This window comes from Acipenser ruthenus, chromosome 12 (assembly GCF_902713425.1).
Source record: "Acipenser ruthenus chromosome 12, fAciRut3.2 maternal haplotype, whole genome shotgun sequence".
Lineage (NCBI taxonomy): Eukaryota > Metazoa > Chordata > Actinopteri > Acipenseriformes > Acipenseridae > Acipenser > Acipenser ruthenus.
The window spans coordinates 33,821,860-33,837,123 of NC_081200.1; the positions used below are offsets into that span (position 1 = coordinate 33,821,860).

A 15,264-nucleotide genomic window follows, 5' to 3' on the forward strand; every position below is an offset into this window, starting at 1 on the left:
ACTGGATTCTAATGCTGTTTTCAACATATCATTGCTTTCAGGCTGAGTGCTTTTAAAGCAGCTTTGAGGTAACATGAATGTTCTGTGAAACCTCCTTTTAAGCAAGTCTTATACAATTGGAGGGTGAAAGAACCATAAGGGCCCTAATTGAAGTGTCCATCTATTATTGAAGATATTTACAGAGATACTATTTTAGCAAATATATTAATTTTCTAAAGAGGTGAGGGGGAAGGATTTTTAATTGGATTTAACCAGTTAATCTCTGTTCCTTTCATGACAACGCTGACACACTGTAAAGAAAATGTTTAAGAATTAAACATAAATCTTATGCAACAGATTAAGTATGCTTTTAGGATTTATATTATTTTACACTCTAATGTTTCTGTTTTTAATGTATCGCCTAAACAATCAATTAAAATAAAGACTAAGAAGTGTTAAAAAAAACTAAACATGCTGCAGAACATATCACAAAAGTTAAAATAAGGTGTGCCACAATAATGTGCTCTCCTGAAAACTGGTCATTAAATATGCCAAAAGCAATATCCTGACTCAAATGAAGAAAACAAGAAAGCAACCCGTTTTTCATTGAAATTATTATTATCCTTTAATATATCCAGACAGAAACCCATTGTGATTACAGGTTTGTTTTTGAAGGGTGACCTTGTAAACTGGCAACAATACAGGCAGGATAAAACCCCATGCTAAAAATAATGCTGTAAGCAGATGAAGGGACTGCACAATGTGCCCCATGAACAAGAAGGCCACAGAATGACGAGATGAGTCTTGAAAGCTAAAGGAACAAACAAAGACTCTGACATCAGAACAGCATAATTGGAAAGCACGAATGAGCCACCCCTAAAAATAGTCAAAGCACAGATCCGAAGGAAGTACAGATGAACTCTACAAGTTTATTTAAAGATGCTAATGTGGGATAGATCCACTGAAATGAGGCATCTTCTTTTTAGCAATGCTCTGTCCTTAATTATGAGTTTGAGAAGTTTAAAATGAAGAACTCTAGCCAACTTGTATTACAGTAAGGGCTTCTGTTTTTCTGGTTTTATTAATTGTATTTTTCGGTGCTTATTTTTAGCTGTTTTCGAGTTTTGTCTAAATAGTTTTTTTCGGGGCTTTCGTTTTTGATATACTGTATGAAATTAGTGTTTTTGGTTACTTTCCAAAATGCCTGCACATTTTTTTTCTGTCAAAATATGTATAGTAACTCGCCAGTACTTGCACACTTAAATTGTACCTTCTTTCATTGCTGTCTTCCACAACGAAATCCCTGTGGTCACTGGCACATTCTTCTTGGGTTTTTGTGTGTAGGCATTTTTGTACATTTCGTCACAATTCTGTTTTAAATCTTCCATATCTTAACTAATACAGTACAGTTTGAAATCTCGCTAACAAGCCTCCATCCTGCTTGTAATCTCGTTTTAAATCTCGCAAGCGTAGTCGCCAATAGAAATGTAGGAATGTGCTGTCATTCAGTAGTTGGGGCGGGTTTAAAGTATTGAGAACGAATCAATGATAGATGCAAGTCAGGAAGGCGGGACATTGCCCAGCAGCACTGGGAAATGTATTTATTAATATTTTTGCAGTAGGTTTTATTTTTTAATGGGAATAGGGTAAAGTCAACATGAATTGATTAACCATTTCCACAGTTTTTCCAGTGTTTTCCGGTGTTTATTGGCTATCAACCGATTTCATTTTTTTTGTATCAGGGTGTTTTATCGGGCTTTATCAGTTACAACCAAAATTCAGAAGCTCTAATTATAATTTAGCCAGAACACTGACAACAACCCTGTTTTTCTTTACAATTAAATGCCATGGGATAATTAATATCCATAAATTAGACAGGAGAGCTTAGTTCAATATCTGAGCTGACCTCCAACATTACCTTATGGAAGTATCACCTATTTTAGACATTTCCTTGGAGATCTCCCAAACAAATACCTTCATGATGAAAATCCTGTGTGGTCCTTACGGCAAATAAACCGATACCCATTACACTCAGTGTTGTTCTTTCACAAACTATTTTAAAGTTAATTTGCATGTAACACACTTAACCTTAATTAAAGAAGCTAAAGGGGAAGGGACATATATTTTAATCTAAATAGTGTCAAGGTACTTTAACTGGATATTATGGTGTTGTGAAATAGTTCCTGAGATTGAAATAGAGCCTTGGGTATTAATAGTAATCGCAGGGCTAATTAAGTACCACTGCTGGAAGTGTCTAGGTGTGTGCTGGCTTCTCAGAAAGATCTAAACCTTTACAGTCTATTAAACTGGAGTTATAGCTGGCAGCCAGAGCCAAAGTAATAGCTTTTACTTTGAACATTTTCCCCATTCAAATGGCAGAACACTGCTGTATATTTTATGTAAGGCAACAAAATAAACAGCACTGAAACATGGGTAGTTTTACAAATCAATGGGTCTTCAGCCTAAATTACAACTGACACGTGAATGGGCTGATTTACCATCCCCGTTGGAGGGCTTGCTAATAGCGCCATAAACACGTCGACTTCATAGCAAATTTCTGGTGATGGATTCAAAATACAGCATCAACATTTCTCAGCGCACAGAGATAACAGACTTGTCAAGGTGGTTGCAGAAGATTTATTTATTTTCATGGGAAGCCAGAGACATTTTGATATCCTTTGAAAGGTAAGAATTCTCTCTTCCTCTCTCTCTTTCTTTGTCTACATATATATATATATATATATATATATATATATATATATTGCAGACTTTAACACAGTTAAATAGTATGCTGAAGTGTACTACTCATCTTGTATAATACCAGTATGTTGAAACTTAAAATGAGGATGCAGTCTAAAAACATGTTGTCACTTGATAGTAACAAGCATGGCACAATTTCAAGGAACAAACTTCTCTTTGACATGACAAAATAATATGTTGATGTTATATGCATATGTTAAACTAAAGAAGGAAAAATGGTTAGCTATTATCACAAATTGTTGTACACTACATCCATATTTTAAAAAAAAATGTATGTGTTTTGCACAGTTCATATTCCCTTTCAATTCAGAACCTGAGAAGTAAATGACTAAATCATCATTTAAAGGCTTAATGTGCTTATTTCTAGTTTTGAACTTCAACTGGCACCTTTCTCCTTTTGAAACAGTTGTGTATTTTAGAGTAAAAACTTTTGAAATGTCTCTGTGGCTTTAAAGCTGATAACAATAGCTGACTGGAATTGAATGATGGTACAGCTGGTGCAACTGAGCTTGATTACAAAGCGACTGACTAAATGCGTAAGAATTTTATAGTACATGTCTGCAGTAGAATAATAACAACAACAACAGTTTAGGACTTACAGTGCATAGCACCTTTCATAGCAGAAGCCATCCCAAAATGCATTGCAAATAAAAAAACACCTTAATAAAATGCACTAAAAACTAAGATCTAAAAATGACAGGCCAATTTAACTAAATGCTGTTTCAAACCAGTAAGCCAGTAGTGGAGATTTCCCTGTGATAGAGAGGAGCAGGGCATTCCAGTGTGGGAGCATACGTTCTGGAAGCCCTGCTGTGAAGATTTTGTAAATATACTTTATGAGTTTTTAACTGATATATTTCACAATCAGTTTTTCCAACACATTATTGTCATTACTGTAAACTGAAAACTCTCACACTTCTTAGTGCTGGTTCATAACACAGTAGCTGTATAATTAGAAATTTGGTGGGGCTTCTGTATTTTATATCTTTAACAGTCTGTAATGAATTTGTAATTTCAATGGTAAAAAAAACATTCGGGCTATCTCAAGTTAAATGTATCAGATACTCTGAAGGTTTCCATTCTAATCCAGCCATTTAGATACTTCTGAACAGTGCTGGGTTGCTGCTTTCAGGGGTACTTTATGTTTTATTATGTCTTGCCCCAGTAGCACTTTTATGTTGCATACAATTGCTATCGAATGCAATGCATTAAATAAGCCACTTAAACAGAAGAGTCATCTGACTTTAGGCTAAAGAAGGAGAAAAATAATGTCATGGCTGTTGGCCATTATATTACCACTAAAATGACTAGTCAGCATGACATCCTAGTAGCTTCCTTGCTTGCTGACAATTCAAGCAAGAAAATTGGAAAATGCAACCCACATATATTAATGAATAAAGATAAAGATTTAGAGCAAATGAATAATAGATACAAAGTATATACATTTTACATCATCAGCTGAGCATTGCAGTCTCTTGAACTTCTTATTTTCATGACTGAGCAACAACAAAATGCTCCCCTTAACTAGTCAAGCAGCATTTGCAGCTGTGTATTCCACCCAAAAATAAACTTTAGGGAACCCGCCCTATGCATTAGAGCCTCTTAGATCCGCCTGTCAGTCATGGCAGTGACACGGAGAGGTGGGGAAGAGGGTGTGTTTGCTTTCCCTCTCTCTGAGTGGCTGAGAAGTGGGCCTTGGGGGATTGCTCGGTCCATAAGTACTGCACTTGGTTATGCATTTGGGTGGCTGGAGAGAGGATACCCAGTGATGCTGGCGGAAGACGACAGTGTAAAGAAAGACAAGGCAAGCACGACTGAGTGAGACAGCCTGCCTTAAAATAAACAAAAAAGTAAAATTAGAAATAATTACGTACTCGAGGGGACGTGTGTAGTTATACAGGGAACTCTGGCCACCCCAGTGTATAGAAAATAGTTGAACGTCGGTCGAAGGCCCATACTGACCGGCTTAGTGGCAGTGTGGGCACTGCGTAAGCAGCACTTTTTTGTAGTTGTATTCCTGTGTTTTATTTTCCCTTTTTTGTTTCGCCTTTGGTTTTCATTATTATTTTTGAGCACCTGTGAGTGCGCCTGCCAGTACCTGTATTGGTATTACTGTGGACCTGACTACCGTTGTCGGTATTCAGGCCACAGACAACAGCGCCCTCTTCGGGCTAAAGAAAATAAAACCAAAAGAAAATAATAAAACTGGGCACCAGGGCGGGGTTGCAAATAAAACTTCTGTGTCCTGTGTGTGTCAGTGAATTGCACACAAATACATATTTACATAAAGGCTTCATACCTAGTATTAGTCATAAAGGAAGTGAAAATACACAATATGGAATCTGTATCAGCCTGCCAAACAATTTAATGAAGAGAGCTCCCGGTATTTTTTTTTTTTTGCCCCCTTATGAATTCATAGTTCTGACTTTAACTGCCTTTGAGACTTCCATGGCAATTTGCTTTGGAATTAAATTCTCATATTGTAATCTGTTTGTTTGTTTGTTTTTTCGACTGGCATGTCATATAGCTGGAATTCCAATACTATAAAAGGTAAGGAATTATTTTGCGTTACAATGGTGTCATAGCATTTCAGCAACAACTGCAGTTAAGAAAGTACAGCCATTTTTTTTTTATCATAAAGGGCTGGTTAGGGCTCTGGACTCTTGACCGGAGGGTCGTGGGTTCAATCCAAGGTGGGGACACTGCTGCTGTACCCTTGAGCAAGGTGCTTTACCTAGATTGCTCCAGTAAAAACCCAACTGTATAAATGGGTAATTGTATGTAAAAATAATGTGATATCTTGTAACAATTGTAAGTCGCCCTGGATAAGGGTGACTGCTAAGAAATAAATAATAATAATAATAATAATAATAATAAGACATACAGGAAAACCTCACCCTGCTCTATTTTAATTCTTACCTATCGGTTTGATTAAATTAACAGAAACAGTTAACACATTCAGAAAGTATGCTGCCTGTGTTTCTTAGCAATTGGCTTCAACATTTCTTTTGGGTGACTCACTGTTTCAATTGCTTCACTAACTGGTTAGCAACAGCATACTTCTTATTGCTGTGACACAGCTGCTTCTTGCCAAACTAAATAGTGCACTTTTAAAGTTTCCACAACTAAGCGTCTAGAAAAGTGAGGTTAGACTTCTGAAGTCCTTTGAATAGATTCCATTTTTTTTTGGGGGGGGGGGGGGGGGGTTCAAACTCTTTTCTCATTTACAGCAACAACACAAATATGCTTCAATACCTCAAAATCTCAGAAGCAATTTTTTTTTTGCCGGTGTAGTTAGTTGGTATGACCAATAATAATCTAAGCAGAAACAACAATAGAGAATCATACACAACTTACGTATCAGAATATTAAACAGGTAAGAAATTAAATAAAAAGCAAATGTAAAGTCTCTGTAGCAGGATAGCATCAATAATGAGACTCAGAGCCATGAAAGCTGCAGTTTAACCATTAATCGTTAAATTAAGGCTCCAGCCACATTCTCACATGTATTATGGCTGGGAGAATTTTAACCCCCTCCCTGCCAACCCAATATTCCCAACACACACACACACACACACACACACACACACACACACTACATTTAGGGCTTTCCCCTGCCACATTATCCCTTTAAAGCCCAGAGGCCCATCAGGTCATAATTATGAATCCAAAACAGCACAAATTGTCAAAAGTTATCAGAAAATGGGAGAGTCCAGCAGGGTGAATAAACAGTTACTTAGGGGCCTTTCTGCTTAGACTAAGTTTCTTGTCTTGCCTTACCCTGGGGCTCCAGCATGAGCTAGCAACTGCTCTGACTCAGCTGTCACAGCGCTATGCTCAGTATTGGATGATGGCTGGCAATGCAAACAGCAGAGCAGTGTTAGAATGCCACTTTCCTTTACTCTCCATCCCTTAAAGACCTTTTTATTTTATTGTGTTACATGTTCCCATGTGTTGCTACAACTGTTTAAGTAAGGTGTGTGTATTGTTTTAGTTTTTTTTTTTTTTACATTTTTACCTCTCAGAACTACATTTCCCATCATCCTCCTGCTCACTAGTAAATCCATCTCCGTTACATATGTGAGCAGGAGGATGATGGAGTTTTGAAGCTTTTCATATATAAAACTGACAGAAATTGAAAAATGTGAATATGAAATACTGTACTACTATTATGGCTTCCGGTACACTTCTGCAATATCATTTTGCAGTTTATTTAATTACATGACGTTAAATAAAATATCTCAGTTATGTTCATATAGTTTTGATGTCTCAATCCTAAAATTCTATGTGTTACTAAACTTTTGGTCATTTCTGTAGCTTGAACACTGAATAAAGCATGGCTGATTCAGACACCCTGTTTCACTCATAATACCAGTTTCACTTAATGTCCTAATACAGAGTACTCCACCCTAGTTACAAACCTGTAAATTGCCTGAAGCTTTCCTTTCTCTATGTGGCGTTTTTTCTTTCTTAATTGAAGAGAACTATATAATTTGCCAATCTCATTTGAAATCTGCTCAGAAGCTTTAGTAAATATTGATATTGCAAATAACGCTATATTGAACTTGTGAGTGTGCAGTTTTTGATACAACACCATGTCATTCAGTAGGAGTCAATTCTTGAGTTACTTTCACAATTTAAGCCCTTGCTAGCTAGCTTTGGCACACTGAACTCAGGAAGCCATGTTCTGTGACATCACAGGTAAGTTCTGTGTATAAACTAACCACAAGAATGCAGCGTGTCAGCCACTGAGTCAGAACAGAAACAGAGGGGGCTTTCTTTGCTGCTGGAAATTAACACACGTTGCCTTGTCTGGGGAGCTGGCTGATTTGACAGAGTAAGTTGGAACCCAGGTGAAGGAGAGTGGCAGGTCCTCACGAAACATTTAGAGGGAGTGGTGCTTTAAGACTGAAACTACTGTATATCAGAAGGTAAAGGCTTTAGAGTGAAACCCTGCAAGGCAAAAAATTTAAAAAAAGCAGGGTTTATTAAAACGAAAACATTTCTACCTAAAGGCTGGTAAGATGTTTATGTTTGGCTTCTTTTTATAATGATAAAGATAAACAAGTGTGTTGTTAGCATGTGCTTAAGAAATGATAGTTCTGAATAGCTTCTGTGTTAAATAAGGTGCTTTTGTTAGTTCTAGTCTGGTTGCATTCCCATTTGAAAAATACTGTATTTCAGTTGAATTAGAATGTGTGAGTATCCTCAGGTACAACACTTGATACAACACTAGAATGAATCAAAAACTTATACTGATGTCATAAGAAGCTGTTTGCTCAGAGAAATGATTTCTAAGCTACTCTTAGAAAACTACTCTTACTATTTTTCAGTTAGCCTAGTATACTGTATTCAGGATCCTACAGCATTATGATGTAGTACAGTAGATCATTATTATTATTATAATTTAGCAGACGCCTTTATCCAAGGCGACTTACAGAGACTCGGGTGTGTGAACTATGCATCAGCTGCAAAGTCACTTACAATTACGTCTCACCCGAAAGACGAAGCACAAGGAGGTTAAGTGACTTGCTCAGGGTCACACAATGAGTCAGTGGCTGAGGGGATTTGAACCAGGGACCTCCTGATTACAAGCCCCTTTCTTTAACCACTGGACCACACAGCATGTCAATTTAAAATGTAATTTGATTAATAGATATAGATTTTCAGATTAGTTCTAAAAGCACACCAAGAGAAGCTTGAAGTCTGCGCCTTTTTTGGGAAATGACTTGCTGTTTTGTGAACTTTACCCAGTGTGACTGTCTAAAATAGTTTAGTTTTAGAGACTGAGTAACTGAAACGAGGGCTTATCTCTACAGCGAACTGTGCAGCTGTGAAAATAAAATGTATTTATATTTGTACAATTTAGGGTTAAAACTGAGGAGTCATTAAAAAAAAATATTGTTTGTGGGTTCACTACAGTACGTATGTGAATTTCTGACTAAATAATTAAATGATTAATCTATTTTTAAGAAAGGGCCCTATTAACCTTGGATTTGAAAACGCCATTCTATGTTACATTACAATAACTACATTTTACTGTCAACTTGACTTAGATGAAGCAAATGTATTCCAGCACCCTACAATAAATTCACAGGAAGTGAAGTCCTATATGTTGTGGCAGGTTAGATTCGCTCTGAGTCAAAACAAAATAGAAGTTAGCAAAATGGTAAGAAGCTTATGAGAATGTTGTTGTGGGAATTCAGTTGTTCAAACGCAGAGAGAAGAGCAAACAACATTTTTTTTCCCTCCCTGTCACTGAACCAGTTGTGCTAATGGCAGTTTTGAAGGTGGTCTCTGTGGAATCCTACAGCAGGTATAAAGCAACGTGGCCAGACATAGTCCTGAGCTTCAACAGACAATGACCTGCCAGCGAGATCTAGCCCAGATCTATCCCAGAATTCTAACTGCAGCTGGAGTACAAGCCTATCCTCAGGATCAATACTGTCTACACCTCCTATCAAAACAATACAGAAAAAGAAGAAAACTGTACATAATCCATGTTTGTTTTGTAAAGCAAATGACCCCTATATCCTTCAAGAATGTAGGTTAATAAAACTCACTAGTGTTAATCTCTACTTGAACAGTTCACACAAAGGTTGTAGCTTTAGATTTGAGTTGTTCGTTTTAGCTGGGGCTTTATTTCCTCCCACAGTGTCTAAACTTATCTTTGAGCTTTAGTTATTATACTTCATGACTTTGCCTCTTGCATAGCATAACAGGATATTCAAGGCACAAATATTCTACTTCGCAAAGCCTCCCCAGCAAGGTGTGACAGAGAGGTTTATTCTGTGGAATACGCACAAAGCCAACTGCCTTAGGCTCCCTTAGTTTTGGTTTCCATTCTCTGTCAAATTACCCAGAGACAAGGCTCTGTAGAGTGTCAGTACTAAACCCACATCATTCTGCAGCTGGGCTTTCTTAAGCTATTTAACTAAAACTCATAATATCATCTATGTTTTAAAAGAGCGTTCATGTCAGCAATAATATCAGGAAACATGTGAGCCTATTAAAGAAATTAAACTTTAGCAGTCAGGTACTTGACATTACACCTTCTCAAGACTTTTCTGTCATTTTTTTTTTAACAGATGATCTGAAGGAGATCTATTTTTTTAACAGTTTCCTATTATTGTGGTTGAGTGTTGACAGGGAGGGAGCTGTGTGAGAGCAGACGTTGGCTGTTCACACATTTGTTGTCGGTAGCAAGGTTCAGCCGACAAGATTATGAAGTCACTCTTGCAAGGAGGTAGAGAGTCTTAAATCTCAGATTAACTACTGACTATAACAACCCTGGGGAGTGTGTTCTCAGTCTTTTTTTATGTATCATTATACAATTTTACTACTGTAAACCACAACAAAGAAAAGACTAGAATGAAGCAAAGCACAGAATATGAAAAGCATTGCAAAGAATTTCTGTCTTCAAATGATATGGTAATTGCTGGTATTGTTCTCGGGGAGCCCTTCCTTACACTTTTTCACACCAGTTGAGAGATATATAATAAAATTGGTTGTTTTTACTTACTGGTGTGGTTGGTATCTTAGATCTATCCAGCAAATGTAGTTTATATTTTCTAATATTTTTTCCTTTCTCCATAGAAGTTTCCTTTTTTGAGCACATTCAACTCGCAAAACCTCCTCAAATGTGGGCAGCATGGATTAAAATAGAGCTGGAATACATACAGGACTTCAAGAACACATTTCCTGCCAGACACATTTTTGAGTAAGCAGCTAGGCTAATTCCTGAGAAGTAACCAGCACCCGAGCCATCAGGACTGAAACAGCTATTTCAGGATGTGGGCAGAGATGAGGAAATCTAGATACTAGTAAGACTTTTTCTGAAGTGACTTGTCCATTGAGAAATGTTTTACTTTGCTGTGTCTACCAAAGGCTGGTGGGTTATCATTGTTTCATCAATTTAAAAGCTGAGGGTTCATTTATATGACCACACATTGAAATATGGAGAACAAAGTGCTCTCGTTTTTCAATGACTTGTGGAACATCGCCAGCACCAAGCACAAAGAAGGGCTTTACAACACGGTCTGCCTGGTGGTCTTGCTGGCCCTACCTTTAGTGGTGCTCGTGACCTCCCTGGTGGTGTGCTTTCACTGCTGCTGCTGCCAACGGCGGCCCTGCTGCTCCTGCTGTGGCAGACATGATGGACCACCGCATACAAAGATGGAGAAGAAAAAGAAAAAGAACAAAAATCGTAAATCAGACGACCTTTGGATTTCCGTCAAACCAGGGCCGATGACGCCAGACAGGATGGCATTGACAATGGCCTAGCAATTGCAAACCTTGTATGGACCCATGTGGACCTAAGATTTCTTTTTATTTAAAAAAGCTTTTAATGGGCAAGTACAGTCACACTTTTGCCACCTCACTTATTGCACTCTAAGTGGAGACTTGCGCTTTGTTTCAATGGGAATACCCTAGCTAGCTCCTGCCCTGTTGCAATTTACTTATTCCTTAAATTCAGTATCACATTCAGGAGATTATCACATTGTATTGTAAGAACATGTAATTGATGTGTGGTGAAGTTTCCTAGACCATAGGCCACCACAAAGGGCAGCACTCTGGAATCCCCTGAGGCATTCCTCAAGGTTAGGTTTCTGGAACAAAAGGTACAAAAAATGTGTGCTTGTGTGGGTATGTGCATGTAGGGGGTCCCCAATGATGATTGGTCCTCATTTAAAATAAAAAAAAAATAATTAAAAGTTTTATTTTACTACTAGGCCAACAGTATTAATTGTTTGATCCAAACCCTTATAATAAGCTCCCTGTGGCAGCTCTATTGGATTTAAAGAGATCACTGTTGAGCCTCAATGGCCTAATAATAATATCAGTTTTATCACTGGGTGTAGGGTATTAGCATTGACTTTCCAGTAATATAAATTATCCGTCACAAGGGTTCATGCCATTGTTTCAGCTGAAATAAATGTTCAATTAAATTTGAATTATGTCTGAGACTTTGTCTGTGCCCTTCAGAGGCTGAGCATATTTCTCAGTAGCGTTTGGTCTAGATTTCAATTTTGAGTTAGTAAAAAAAAAGGCTTGATTAACCGAGGCAATTTCTACCTACCTTTTTGGGCAAATGTTTATGGAACTAAAGGAATATGGAACAATACTTATTGGCTCAATGAAAATCCAAGATGACTGCGGGACAGTTTTAAAAGGCTTTCTTTTTTCATCCATGTATGGGACAGTATCACTACAGATCCAAAGTGAAACTGTTCTTGTTCTGTTTGTCTGTCTAGTACTTTTTTTTAGTTTTTCAACCCTGCAAGCAGAATGAGATCTCTTTAAATACAAATCTCCTTGTTTATAAATGTTATTTATGGACTGTATCTCCTATTGCACGAGCATTAGATTTCTATTCTGATAGACAGTATTTTAGTTGTTCTAATTACTGTGAGAGTTTAAAGCCATATAATGTATTTTTCTACAAATGCATTGAATTTTGTTCGAAAGTAAACTATTGCAATATTTTAATAAATTGTTTGAAAAGAGTGTATATGAAAATTCATTTTATGTAAAGCAACTACTGTATCATTTTTGTGTTAAAGGTTTAAGTCATAGTTGAAGGAAATGCAGCAATCACTTCATTTCTCATCTTTATTTCCAAAACGTGAACCTACTCCCTTTTCTGGAGGTGGGGTTGTTAATACACTGTACATTTCTTTTAGTAGACTCTGTGGCCTCCACTTGTTCAGTACACAGTCCAGACATGTTGTGCAAACTTTTCAGCACACAGTTTATCAATTAAAGATGGAGTCTCCTACACTTCTATGAATGCTTCACGGGTGCTTAATACCCAGGCCATGACTGATTATGCAGGAGATAATATAATATTTGAACCTACCCCAGCACAAAGCTTAAGTGAAAGATGTAAAATGGAATAATGTCATGTCGACCATTTAACTATAATCTACAAACACAGCAGAATTTTTTTTTTAAATTAAATCTGTTCAATTCAAAGAAATCTAAGCAATTTCTTTTCAAAATGACATAGTCACTAAGAACCAGGAAACTGTTTCTTTTTCTTTTTTTTTTATTGAGACCCATGAAATGTTTACAGCATCATTTTTGAACAAGCAATTTATTTTTATACAGAATGCATCCTAGCATTATTCCACCCTAAAAGTATATTCCTGCAATATTGTCTGAGGTACTGTACTATAAATAGAAAACTAATTAGACAAAAGACTGATATATTGGAGTACTTTTGAAATTTGCTTTAATATTCTGTTGTGTTCATTGTGTCTATTCACTTTTAAAGTTTACATTTTTTTCTTTATAGTCTTTTTAGTCAGTACAATCTAGTGGATATTAATTAAGTTAATTAATTAAAGTTATCTGAACTTTGGGGTAAGAAAACAATAGTAAAATCATTTCGGAGCGCCCAATTTGATTATAAAGTTATTTTTTAATAGTAATAAATGAATGTTTGAACATAAGAACATAAGAAAGTTTACAAATGAGAGGAGGCGATTCAGCCCATCTTGCTCATTGGTTTGCCGGTTCTGCTAATTCGTACAAAAAATACTGAACATGCAAATGTATAAAACTATGGTTATGTAAACTTAAAAAAAAAAAAAGCTATTTGAAAAAATTAAATATATAGTTGCAAAAAGTTGAAATAAAGTCCCTCAGTAACTGGGTCTCAATGGTAGCAGGGCCGATACATGTTGCTAAAAGTGTGATCATTACTTGACCTTCCCTAACACTAATGCCTCTATTCATGAAAAAAAAGTTAGATTCCCAGGCTATTCCCCCACATTAAAAAGTGCATTTCAGTTTCTATGATACTTGCATAGACTACTCCCAAGAAATGTACAGGCTCAGATGATTGACTGCAAGCTTCACAAGACTAGATCTGGAATAACTGAATGCAATAAGTTGACAGTGCCTAGAGGGGACCACATGTTCAAAGTAAGATTGCTGCACACATTAACTGATCCTATCAAAGCAGCACCCCAGCAAGTAATAGTTTGGGACTTTCCTGGGAGACGCACATTGAAAATGCATGCAAGAATGTATATGTGGCTGGTACTGTAGATGTCCTACACCTACTGTTTCTTTGATGTAAGGTTGGTTGGCTTTTGTACACTGCATTGTGATAATGAAGCAAACTACTGCAATCTTATTTCTGCTACAAGGTTAATAAACCTCTACCTTTGAAATACCTTCTGTGCTGTCATTGTCAGGAGGAAATGTGGCTTCGCAGTAGTTAGAAGTAAGAACCACTGTGAGATACATAGTTCAGAACCCCGCTTTTTTTCACTGACCTCTTTATTGTCAGATATGTTTTACTTCGAAATACATAACTACTGTAAATAAATTATTAGTCTCATGTATTGCACGACTCTGTTGACTAATAATATCTCTGACACAAGAATTTTGGAAACTCCACCTCATTACAAGACTAACACTACTGTTAAAGTATATCATGATAAAAACTACATAAGCTACATTCCCCAGGGTCACTGTAGGGCTTGCCATTATAAAATCATCTTTTCTAGTTTGCACCCTTCTACATGAAATGCCATTCCACATTCTGGAGCTTTTAATGATGTTCTGTACAACAAAACACTCAGGCACCTCCAAGGACTCTCTATACACTTCATTTTACTGGGGTCAACTTAAAACGTCAATGTTTAATATAATATACGTATAAGTAAATGGGCGAATGGTTCTTTCAAAGATCACATTTTCCACAAATATACTATTACTACAGAAAGGACTTTGTTTAATTAAACACGAAGGCTGTTGGAATTATTAATCTTCAGAATGACAAATAATACCATGATATGTACTGTAGCAGAACCACATGTGGCTTTCTATACAAACACGTTTTAACAAGAGAATTGTGCCTTTTTATAACAGGAACTAAAGATGGTTTTAGAGGGGGCTCTAATTATATCAGGAAGACTAAAAGCAACTTATAAAAAATGGTGGTAGTGTTACATATACTGTATTCCCGTTGAGTTTGTTACAGATACAATATGCATGATTTTTAATTTATAAACCATGATTTCAAAGAAGAGCAAATGTTCAGCTAAGAAAAATGACATAAACAAATGGCTTTAGTGGTTTGCATAGGTGCCTATGGATTTAGTGGTAATTTATGTAAACCCTGTCACGCTATACAGTATATACAAGTCTGAGATGAGTATTATGAGGCATGCTGGCCAAAATGCGGGACCAAAACTAACCACTTTGCCCCACAGTTCTCCTGCTGAGCTGGGTGCTACCGATTATAAAAGACCATACAGTGAAAAGCACAGTGCAGCCCTACTACCATTGAAATGCATTCTAAACTGAGCAGTCCTGATGCTCCTAATATTAAACGCATATTGTTTTAGTTTCTTTTTTTTCTCATTCGGTTCTCCTCTTTCCCCTGCCAGCGAGGGACCTCTTCTTCCTCCCGAGCACAGGGTTTTCACTGTAGATGCGGGGTCTGATTTTCATTTCCACGAAGGGGATGGAGAACTCGTGTCCCTTCCATGGCTCCCAGTTCACTCCCTG

General features: G+C 36.9%; 2 protein-coding genes across 7 annotated transcripts in view; one reads left to right on the forward strand and one right to left on the reverse strand.

Annotated features, from left to right (window-relative positions):
- The first annotated feature begins 2,326 nt into the window (after window positions 1-2,326).
- On the forward strand, window positions 2,327-13,355 carry LOC117417440 (uncharacterized protein KIAA0040). 6 transcript variants are annotated; one of them, XM_059034905.1, is made up of 3 exons: window positions 2,327-2,664; window positions 5,267-5,289; window positions 10,336-13,355. In XM_059034905.1, exon 3 carries the CDS (start codon window positions 10,696-10,698, stop codon window positions 11,020-11,022), a length of 327 nt encoding a protein of 108 aa, XP_058890888.1. In that variant the 5' UTR covers window positions 2,327-2,664; window positions 5,267-5,289; window positions 10,336-10,695; the 3' UTR covers window positions 11,023-13,355. The 6 variants fall into 6 exon arrangements, with proteins under 6 accessions (XP_058890888.1, XP_058890889.1, XP_058890887.1 ...); XM_059034906.1 differs by having other exon boundaries at window positions 10,336-10,696; XM_059034904.1 differs by lacking the exon at window positions 5,267-5,289.
- tnn (tenascin N) overlaps window positions 12,957-15,264 on the reverse strand; it is a 35,310-nt gene continuing 33,002 nt past the window's right edge. The window contains exon 15 of the mRNA XM_034027825.3: window positions 12,957-15,261. Within this exon, the coding sequence (XP_033883716.3) occupies window positions 15,115-15,261 (147 nt within the window). The 3' untranslated portion in view covers window positions 12,957-15,114. The remainder of the gene's footprint in view (window positions 15,262-15,264) is intronic.